Raw genomic sequence first — 11,911 nt, forward strand, 5'->3', positions numbered from 1 at the left:
TGCATTTGGGCACATATCTGCTATTTACTACAGCTTTTGTACGATAAAATTCAAATTACACACGGTTAAAACGTTCTTAAATATACAAAATTGTCCTCCGTAATCGATGTTCAATTATAAATTGTTTTTATCAAATTCCTTGACATTTCCTCATCCTGAATCATGTTGACATGGTTTGCACTATCAAAAATTTGCCTGTCTGCCTATGCTAAAAATAACATAGGTAATCGTCAGAGATGAGCCGTGCGCACGACTTTTTCGTGTTAACACGAACACGCACGACACGATCGTACATCGTGTCGTGCGTGCGTCGACGCGAGCCGTGTCGTGCCGTGCGTGTAACCCTCACTCAAACACTTCGTGCGTGCGTGCGTGCAAAACCAATAGTATCCTCGTGCCGTGCGTGTTGGTACTTTCAGCACTACACGCACGCTGTGAAGCGGGACATTGGTTACTAGGGCCAGCGTTGTTAAATTTAACGATTACTAATCGTTAAATATTCAAAGTTGCGGTTTCATATGTACGTATGTTGTGCAATATCAGTTAATAAGCAAGTGTGTTAAATAAGACATTAAAGTGAGTATACTCAATTTGTTAAATTGATACCAAAATACATAAAACTTGACTACCGTCTGGAAATTAAAAAAATTACATAAAATTTCTTATTGTTGCGTCAGTGTACATAAATATTACTTTAGCATGTGCGCATACATAACTATTTATTCAACTTGACCTTCTCATTTTCCCAAATTTTCTGCAATTCATAATTAACGTGAATGAATCCTACCACACTTTTTGCTTTTGCATTGCAATTTTCAAAAAGTCTTATGCAACATATAGTGACACATATTTAGCTGGGAGGTTGATTCTGAATTATTTTTATCAAATTCCTTGACATTGACTCACCCTGACCCATGCGAACATGGTCCACAATATGAAAAATGTACACGATTTAGTCTGTCTATCCTTAAAATAGCGTAATCTTTAAAATCTTCAGAGTTGTAGTTTAATACGTACCTATGTTATGTAATGTGGGTTAAAACACGTATGCAGTTTTTTTTATCTTTTGCATTTATCAAAAATCGCGTAAAATCTATATAAAATCCAGCCATTTTTTTCATATCGCCCATGTTGTACAAAGAATGTGTTTAATGAGAAATCAGCCACTTTACTGTGTCTTTTTATTCTAAAAAATATATGATGGCTTTATTGCATAATCTATGTACATTTGCGACTGGGAAGTCCAGAACCAATTACGGTGTGTGAATTTACATACGTGGGTATGTAAGTATGTATTTCTGTAGTTGCATGCAACCTTGTATGTGTCTCATTTAATGGCTGCGTGACATTCCGTAGTTATCAACACTTTTAAGTAAGGAAACGATGAGCAGAAAAGAGTTATGGTAGCTTGATGAGGTTTGTTTTGTCTGCATGCATAGACATCCTCGTGTTCTGCAGTATGTGTATGAATACAAAATGTACACTCTTAAAAATAATAAATGCGTTATGAATTCTGTATTAAATAAGAAAATTGTACTAAATCCAGCGTAAACTTTGCTCTTTGTTAAGTAAGGTTACTTTGGATTTATTAGCAGATTTCGGAGTGCATTGTTACAAAACTGGTATTACATTACTACTGTCCGGAGTATTTACAAATTTACATATGACCCTACCACCACGGTAATAACGAGCATATTGGTACAGGAATGTAGTGGTAATGACAAATTTATGTATGTACCACTTCGAAATAAATTAGTACCATACCGGTAAGAAGTTACATATTACAAAATAAATACCAGTACGGAGTACATGCATACGTGACTCTACCAGATTGGTAACAGATTGCATTTGCTTTGTAAAAGAGTAAAATTATTTTTAAGAGTGTATCATGTGCATTGGACGTGAAATTGCATATGTAAAATACATCAACACCCTTTCCATACCACTAGACAAACCTTATATTCAACACATGGATGATTTTATTATCATGCTGGGCTGGAATTTTCCTCACATGTCGAGCAAACCAACCAAATATTTACTTAACTTTACATTTCGCATAGTAACTAAACCCGTTTTATACACATTTTTACACACATACGCCCAACTAACTTACATAACACGGTTACCTACATTCGGCCAAGTTGTATCAAAGGTTTCGCGAAAAAGCTGCAAATATAAGAAAATAAATTAATCAGGCAAAATTGCATCGTAAAATTGCAAAAAATGTGGATTTTGCTAATCCTAATTGCAATTTTGTGCGTCTTAATCGCCACAATCATTAAAAGTGGTCGAGAAAATTATGGAATAATTGAGTCTGGAAATATTCCGGTCGTACCTCCCTCTCTATTTTTAGGTAGTGAAACTAAACTGCATAAGGAAGTCCAACACTTGGAAGATGTCAAACGGTTCAAGAAATATGGAGGAATTTGGGGTGTAAGAATTTCAAAAATTTATATAAATAAAATTTATGAAAAACATAAAATTTTTATGAAATTTGTTCCTAATTAGACTTATCTCGGGAAATCTCCACAAGTTCATATCGCAGATCCGGACCTGATTCGGCTCATTTTCGTTAAAGATTTCCAATATTTTAGTAACCGGCAAGATATCGATTTCGGGACTCCGGTTATGAACGAAATTCTGGATTATTTACCAGGCAAATTAATAATATTCCTAAGAAATTCATTAAGTCTTTAAAATTTAATTTTAAAATTTTAACTATTTTTAGGCGAGAAATGGAAAACTGTTCGAAGCTTGTTAAGCCCACTCTTTACCACATCAAAATTGAAAAATATGAGCGACGTTATTGCTTCCAGTGCGCAAGAATTTATTCAAGATTTGAAATCTGAAGCGGAGAAAAATAACGGGCGTGTTAAAATTGATTGCAGAAAGTAAGTAATGCAAAATTATAGATTTTTAAAGTAACCAAGCCATGAAAAATGAAACAAATGACGCCTCAGTCCAACATTATGTACACGATTATTGCATACACGAAAGATGGTACACTCTTAGCAAAACGGTATTGAATCATCACCAAACGGGGAGCCCACATGACTTAACCAAATTGTGATAATATTTACCCCACATTGTGATAAATCCTCCCCACAATGTGTTAAATCCTCACTATCCAGTGTTACGTTTACACATTGTGGGGAAGATTTATCACAATGTGGGGTAAAGATTATCACAATTTGGTTAAGTCATGTGGGCTCCCCGTTTGGTGACGATTCAATACCGTTTTGCTAAGAGTGTAGTCTATAAAGCGTAAAATGTTTGATACAAGGTCACTCGACTATAGCATTTGATAAGAAAATTACATAGTTTTATACCGGGTTTGTTGTATGCATTTTTGATAATGATTGAAATCAATTCAAGTAAAATTAAAAATTCCAAGCTTACATATACCTGTCGTGAACAACAAAACCTCTTTTCCATGGTTGAGTTACTGAAGGTATTATTTTGGATTATTATTATTATTATTATTCTGTATACATATATATATATATATATACAGAATATATATTATATATATATTATTATTCTGTAGCACAGTGTTGCTCTTTGTGTTCTGTTAATTTTGTTCCAAAAATTAATACAAAATTCAAACAAAATTGACTAAACAACATTTATCATTTCCTACAAAACAGATTCACTTCACTAATTATTTATGAAAATTTTAAGATATTTAATAAATATGTGTGTGTATGTACAAATTTTTCTAGTCGTCTCACCGCCTGGTTAATTGACATGTTTTCCCAAACCGTCCTTGGAGTTCGTATGGAAAATTCGAAAAATCCGAACAACGAGTTTGTCGAAGCATTTAGAGAAATGATGGGAGAAAATACGCAATTCAATCTACTTTATACCCTTTCACGTAAGCAATTCGTATAAATACTAAATATCTCTTTAATTAAATATCTCTCTAATATAAAAAAAATCGTTTCAAATTTTCCAGTAACGTTCCCCTTCTTCACCCGCTTCGCCCCCATGTTCAACCACGAACCGACCAAACTCATCGAATCCGCGTTCAAACAAGTCATGGAAAACCGGAAGAAAAGTGGGAGCACAAATTCCAAAGATTTCGTCGACCTGCTAAATTCCCTCATGGAGAAAGTTGACACCCCCGAATTCCAAAACCTGTCCATCACCGAGGGCACAATTCTCTCCCAAGCCGTAAACTTCTTCCTCGGCGGGTACGAAACGTCCGGAACGACGTTAAGCCACCTCCTCCTGGAACTCGCGACCCACCCCGAAGTCCAGGACAACCTTAAGTCCGAACTGGACAAAATGCTGGACCGTTTCGACGGGAAAATTTGCCACGAGTCCATCTCCGACACCGAAATGCCGTACGCACTCTGCGTCCTTAAGGAGTCATTGCGTCTCGCTCCGCCCCTGTTGCGACCCGAGCGAATCTGCACGCAGGATTGGCGCCATCCCGAAAGTGGTGTTAGTATCAAAAAGGGCACCATTGTCATGATTGCGGCCTGGGCGGCTAACCGAAACCCGAAATACTGGCCAAATCCCGACAAATTTTGGCCGGAGAGGTGGGAAAGCGCGGAAAATTTGAATCCCTACGCGTTCACGACGTTTGGACATGGGCCGAGAAATTGTATCGGTACACGATTCGCGTATGAGAGCTTGAAGCTGTTTTTGTGCAATTTGGTGAAAGAGTTTCGCGTGGAGGTGAGGCCCGATACGCAGTTGAATTATAAGATGGGGTCCACCCTTTTAGTGGCGTTTGATCCGCTCTATGTCGATTTGGTGCTGAGAAATTAGTTGGAGTTAAGATGGAATAACGGAGTCATAGATTTTCAAAATCTTAATCAACCCCTGTTCAATGGTTTTAAGTGAAAATTTCTAAAATGGTATCTAAATATTTCATGAGTTTAAATATAAATGTATGTAACCTTTATTCGTTTAATGTCTATTTTTGATAGTGAAAAACTATCGATTTGAAACAAATTAGTAATTCATATCCCCAATTTTTACATAATAAATTTCCTCAATTTTTTCAATTAATTCGTGTATTTTTTCAAATCAGTTTTGTATATAATACGAATAATTAACTTTACATTAGACTAGGCGCCGTCCATAAATTACGTAACGCTGGCTAGCATGGGCAAGATAGGGTTTTTTCCCTATCCTGCTCATGTCAGCCAGCGTTACGTAATTTATGGACGGCGCCCTATGGAAAGTTTCAGTTATTCCAAAACTCAGAATTTACCCCATATGTGTAAGAAGTTTGTATTTAAAGATATTGAATAGAGGTTAATGTTCAACTCCAATTTGTAAGTGGGATAAGGTACACATAATGATAAGCACAAAATAGAATTTTCCTTAGCTGGAGCAGAAATATCGCCCATTTGTGGCCAGAAAAGATGTCAAAATCCTGTAATGTTTACCTGTTTGGGTTTACGACAACCAAAATTGGTATACTAAAATTAATTGTGGTGAATTATTTTTAATAAATATATATGTCAATACGAAATAAATATTTGCATACTATGTATTAGTTTTTATCGAGTTTTGACTTTATGGTCATTCTTACTATGCAAATTTCATCAGCACAAATAAGTTCATACATATTTATGTACATTTGCTCGACTATGTGTTCATGGTCACAAAATGTCAATAGCCGGAAAGATTATGGTGACAAACTCTTATAGAAGTACATACATACATATGCCATGGTGATGCCAAATTTACCACTCAGCAATAAAATACTACCGATCCGTTGAGAGTTATTACCAAATTAAAACCAGTACGGAGAGTATATCTGTGTGAGTCTACCAGATTTTTACCAGCGTGTATGTATATTACATAAATCTCAATGTTTATTTGATATCAAGATATTTTGGATATATACAGGGTGCACTCTCAATAATTTTTTGACAAAATTGTTACCGGCGGAGATACTATGCAATTCTACCGCGTGGTAACACTACAGTAACAAATTGTCTTCTGAGGGTAAGAAATTGCCTCCGGTATCGGTAATATTTTTAAGCGTTGACATTTGGGGTCGGGCAGGATTTAGCCTCTGTATATATGCTACCCTTCGGTGATAAATTATTACCCGAGCGGTAGAATTGCATAGTACCTCCGTCGGTAACAATATCGTCAAAAAATTATTGAGAGTGTGGTTTAAATGTCAGATTACAATGCAAAATTTGTCAATGAGAAAAAATCGTAAATTTCCATCAGTTACGGATTTTGGATTGAGATTTTTATTAATTTTTATCAAAACTTGTGGAACATTGATGACTAAATTCTTAAAATATTAAATTTCAGAGGCAAAATTTAGATAATTAATGGAGATTTGCGAATTTTTTCCATTAAAAAATTTTCCATTGTAACCTGACATTTAAACCACCCTGTATGTAGACACATAAATCTGAAGGTCTTACCTTGGCTTCGCAAGGGGGAAGGTCAGACTAGTCTATTGAATCTTTCCACTTTATTTTTTTGCATTTTTAGGGTATAATGCCCATTTGGCATTTCCAATGCGAACATTAACCCAAAGCAAGAGATTGTACGTAAGAATGCACGTAAATATTTTGCAAAGTGACTAATGGGTATGTACTTTGTGGGGTGACCAGATTACTCAGTAATAGAGCACATTAAAGGGTAATTGCCGACTAATGGGTACCAATGGGTGCATAATCTGCCAAAAATCTCGGTTTACAAATTATATTTGACTTCTCACATGCCATTACGTACTCAATTTATGAATGTAAATAAATTTAGAACTTTTATTTCCGATAAAGTTTTATGAGCACCTTGTGCACATGCATAAAAGCTAAGGTATGTACTTACATCAGGGGCCGTTCATAAATTATTTCATGCTGGAGGGGAGGGTGTTTAAAGCCCCAGTGCTATGTGACACATGTTAAAGGGGGAGTGCGGAGGGTGAAGAAAGTCGCGATTTTTGCGATACATACTTTATGAATGGCCCCTTACAACCCGTCATGACTACGGCATGACGAAAACTACCATTAATCTAAATTCATACACAGAATCCAGGTGCTATGTATGCTTATCTAAATATGTACATATGTATAACACTAGGTATTTATTTAATTACTTTGTACCCAGTAGGCCAAAGCGTTCCGTTTCTTGTTATAACTCAACCATAACACGACCTTCGTTGAGCCATTACTAAGTATTTACTTACCTAAACTACTTTATCCATCCTGTCATATTTATTCTACTTAAATAAACCAGTGCTTTACATTACTATACATATGGAAAATTTTATTTTTGCATTCTATCAATTTTTGTATTTTTAAAGATCAATTTCCTAAGTAATACAAAAAATTAACTACACAGTAAAGTATGGAAAGTTGCAGTTATTTCAAAACTCTAAATTTAAATATTCATTGAGAAAATACAATGAGAAAATGAATCCATAACTTCGAATAAAAAATATAGAAACGTCGAACTTCTGAGTTTTGCCAAATATGTTATTGATTATATGTTTAAAACGACTTGTTAGTTGGCCATATTAAGACAAATTCTGCCCTAATTAATTAGTCTATTAATTACAACAGTTTTAATGGGAGGTTTAAAATTATCTCGGGGGACATGAAATTTTGCCCCTTTCCATGAAAAACGTTTAGACATGAATTTTTAAAATGTGTTATTATTGAGGTTATTATTCACTTATGTGCGTATTAGTTACCGGAAACTCACCTCACCTCACGAAATGTGAGGGTGAGGTGGGTTGAGGTGACTTGGGATTCCTGCTTATTCAACTCACATCACTTATTAAATATGAGGTGAGGTCAGTTATTTCAAAACTCACCTCAACTCACCTAAACTTACCTTAACTCACCTCACTGGCAATACTACCCGAACGGCGGATACCGTAAAAACTCAAATAGTAGCCGGGGGCTACTATTTACAAAATCGGTGGCAGGGACCCGGCTACTATTTGAGCAAGACTACTATTTGGGCAAGGTCACTATTAATATAAATATGAAGATGGACACGGCTAAATACTATTTGATCGCAGCGATTATATTTTTATTTCGAGAATCAAGTTCGAAGTATATCGTAATAACAGCACCAATTTTACTCTTGGAATCGTAATTGATGACAATTCCATTGGTTCGACCTGCCCTTAACTAATTTCTTCGATGAGCAAAATTACGTGCTCACTTAGATTTTGTGTAACTGAGATGAAATTTAATTGTAATTGAATTTTTTAAATGACCTGGCTAAGAGATATGTGGCTGTGTATGTGTTGGACGTATACGCACGGCCATAATTCGAATAAGGCTACTATTTGGATATGGCTACTATTTGAGCAACGACTATTATTTGAGTTTTTACGGTATATATATTTCTATGACTCTAAACCAAAATTTTACCAGATAGTAATCAAAGATAGGTAATTTTGCTACATATAAATGGTCATGGGTGAAGGACAGACGGATAAGTAAGTGGAATTATTCCACTTGATTTTTTTGCAGTTTTAAGGTATAATTCCCATTTGGCATTTTCAATGTGAACATTCACCCAGAACAAGAGATTCCATGTATGCATGTATTTTCCAAGGTGACTAATGAGCATATTACATAACCAGCCGAAAATCTCGGTTTGCAAATTATATTTGACTTATCTCATGCCACAACGGACTGAACTCACGAATGTAACTAAATGTAGAATTTGTTTCGCGATAACATTTTATGAGCACCACATCTACACGAATAAGAACTTACCCGGTATGCACAAGATTGCGTATCGAATGCTCTTCGCATTGCGTTAATTCGATATACGTTCGATTCGATTCGATTCGATTTATCGTATTATAAGCGCATTCGTTTAGCATGCAAATAAAGAACCTGAAAACGAATACGTTCGTTGGCGTCATATCGAATGCGGATAGAATACGATATAGGAGTGTTTTGGATCCCGTGGACTTTCTCCTCACGATCGAATTCATATCATACACTGATTAACGCATCAAAATCGCACCTCATTTTTTCTCATTCATTCCGAATACGAATAGCATTTTTATAAAGAATTAGAGGGAAACTTGATCCACTCCATGCGGCTCGCTCTTTCATTCACTCATCTGCCTCCATCTTATCCACAATGGCAAGTGCAAAATTTTCAGTTGTGAATTTTTATAAAGAGAAAAAAGTAGCAACGGTTTTGACTTCTTGGCTGGATGCACGCTTGAAATACTGCGCTTGGCCTTCTGGACCCTGTGCTGCCGACAAATTAAAGACTTTTGCACCGCCTGAAAAAGCCTGGCCAAAGTATCCTTGTAAACATATAAAATTTGCAGGTAATTTAAACTAAATAAAATTTTTGTAGAAATTTTGTAAACATTCATTTAACGATTCAAAGTAATTAAATTTTAATAATTTAATTAAGAAATTCTTTGTTTTTTATAGACTCTTTAGAAGAAGCTAACCGCTACCGTGACAAGGCTCAATTTCAGTCGGAGGTCGACTCGTCAGCGCCCGAGAGCCCCCACTTTTCCAAGACAAAACCCCGTCGTAAGAAGATTCAAGTTAAAAAGCCAGCATCGTTTTCTGCCGACCAGGAATCGGACAGTCTCTCATCGAACGAGGAAGAAAACGTCCCTACGACCAACTTTTTAAATTTAGGTGGTGAGCATTATGCCATAATTTTATCAATTCTAAGTGCATTTTTTCAAGTATTAGTATGCATGTAATATAATAACACACTGTTAATTTTGCTTTCGATTAGAATCCGAGATTCCGTCAAATACAGATACTGCACCAGACGACGACAACGTGGAGATTAATGGCCAGGAGGGTGGATCGAGTGAGCGACAAATAGAATTAGTTGATGATGTTTCGAATTATGTTGTCGTCCCCCTTCAAGAACTTGAAAACATAAAAACAGAGCTTAAAAGTAAACATGAGTGTTAAAATTGTGCCTCATCAAATTTGCAAATACCATTTGTAATTTCTCCTTTTACAGATTTACAATTGACAGTGGCGGAAAACCTCGTAAAAATTAACGGGAATTTGGAGGAATTGCTGCGGCGGTCGAACCTCGTAGGTGGCATAGTTGAGGAGATAGCATGCGACCACCCAACTCTCCCTGTGACTACTATTGAGAATTTTGACAAGTTGTCAGAGTGGATAAAAACTCGAGAGAACAAAATAAAGTTGGTAAGCTGTTTGAACTTGCGGCACATGATATGTCACACGGAAAATTATTTGGTGATACGGGCTGAAAAATTTATTTAATATTTTTGAACGGTTAACTAGGTTGCGAAACTAAGGATTTTGGGCGGAGCAAACTCCGAGGAGATAAGCAAACGCGATTTGGATTATCTGTTTGCTAAGAATATTGCCAAAATTGTAACTTTAACGGGGGTGGGAAAAGGGGTCTTGCGTGGTTTTCGTGATTCCGGGCTTATAGATTTGATCAATAGTAAGCAGGCAGTTACCTTCTATTTTATAAAAAACTAATGAGGATAATATAAATAATGTTACGGTCAGTAATAATGAAATAATTTATTAACTATTTAGGTAGTGTTCGGGCAACTAGTGGTGGTGAGCAATTTACAACTGCAAAGGCGGAAGCTGCAATTAAGAAATGGGTCAAAAATAAAAGCGACTCGAGGGCGGAAACAAGATGTCTGGGCGCGTCGCGAAGTCTCTCCGTTCCCAACAACGAAAACGACGAGAACAACTGAAGAGGTTGTTAGAAAAAATGCGAGGTGCCCCGAGCGCGAATAGTTTTAAAAGTACAAATACTAATACACGGAATATTAATTGTTATTCTCATACAGATTGTTTAGATAAAAATGTAAATCATTTAAATTCAGGTCTAGCTTCATCACAAACTAATATTAATATAGAAGACGAAAACGAATTGTATATCGATATGTCACAAGAAACAATTGTCCCTATTGGCCAGGAAATTAGGAGCTGGGTTTTAAAGCATAATGTAAACCACAGTTGTCTTAGAGATTTACTAAAAATTATACATGGTCATAACATTCCTTGCGATTTACCTCTTGATCCAAGGACTTTAATGGAAACAACTCGATTGGTTAATGTTCAACAAGCTAGTGGTGGGTCTTTTGTCTATTTTGGTATTATGAGTGGCGTAACAGATCGTTTTCTAGCTGGTCTTCGTCCATTGTCACAATTTAGCTCCCCAATACATATTAAGCTTCAGAACCAGGTACCTCATCCATTGCTTAGCGTTAGGATTGGAGTGGATGGGATACCTGTCTCCAAAAGCAATAACAAACAATTCTGGCCTGTTTTAGGAGTTCTTGATCAAAGCCAATGCCAAACTCCATTTGTTATTGCTTTGTATTATGGAAATTCTAAACCTACCGACCAACAGTTCCTTCAACCCTTTGTGCAAGAATGCAAAGAATTGGAAGAGAATTGTATTGTTGCTGGGAAGCCATTTTCTTTTCGAATTTCTGCCATTCTTGCTGATGCTCCAGCTCGCAGTTTTCTGAAAAATTGTAAAGCACATAATGCTTATCATGGGTGTGAACGGTGTAATGAAGAGGGTACGTGGAGTGGTAGGGTAATTTACCATGATTCAAATTGCAATCCCCGATCTGATTTGTCATTTGAAGAAATGATCGATGAGGATCATCATAATGGGGAAACAATACTAAAATGTATTTCAATTGGTTTAGTTAGTCAGGTACCTCTGGATTACATGCACCTGGTGTGCTTGGGCGTAACCCGAAAATTACTAAGGATGTGGGTAAAAGGAAAGCTACCACATAGATTACCAAGTAGGGACGTTTTATTAATATCCAAACGTCTACTTCGTCTCAGACCATTCTTTCCTTCAAGCTTTCAAAGAAAGCCAAGGTCTCTTGTTGAAATTGATCACTTTAAAGCTACGGAGTTTAGAACTTTTCTGCTTTATACAGGAGTTGTTGCTTTAAAAG

General features: G+C 36.2%; 2 protein-coding genes across 2 annotated transcripts; both read left to right on the forward strand.

Moving 5' to 3' along the window:
- Positions 1-1,994: 1,994 nt before the first annotated feature.
- On the forward strand, positions 1,995-5,509 carry LOC110860773 (cytochrome P450 3A21). The gene is made up of 5 exons (XM_022109871.2): positions 1,995-2,433; positions 2,509-2,656; positions 2,729-2,891; positions 3,723-3,874; positions 3,956-5,509. Exons 1-5 carry the CDS (start codon positions 2,224-2,226, stop codon positions 4,774-4,776), a joined length of 1,494 nt encoding a protein of 497 aa, XP_021965563.1. The 5' UTR covers positions 1,995-2,223; the 3' UTR covers positions 4,777-5,509.
- A 3,022-nt stretch (positions 5,510-8,531) lies between these two features.
- On the forward strand, positions 8,532-9,700 carry LOC118439325. The gene is made up of 2 exons (XM_035860559.1): positions 8,532-9,292; positions 9,402-9,700. The coding sequence occupies exons 1-2, from the start codon at positions 9,097-9,099 to the stop codon at positions 9,683-9,685; spliced, it is 480 nt and encodes a 159-aa protein (XP_035716452.1). The 5' UTR covers positions 8,532-9,096; the 3' UTR covers positions 9,686-9,700.
- Positions 9,701-11,911: the final 2,211 nt, after the last annotated feature.

This window comes from Folsomia candida, unplaced genomic scaffold, assembly GCF_002217175.1.
Source record: "Folsomia candida strain VU population unplaced genomic scaffold, ASM221717v1 Fcan01_Sc034, whole genome shotgun sequence".
Lineage (NCBI taxonomy): Eukaryota > Metazoa > Arthropoda > Collembola > Entomobryomorpha > Isotomidae > Folsomia > Folsomia candida.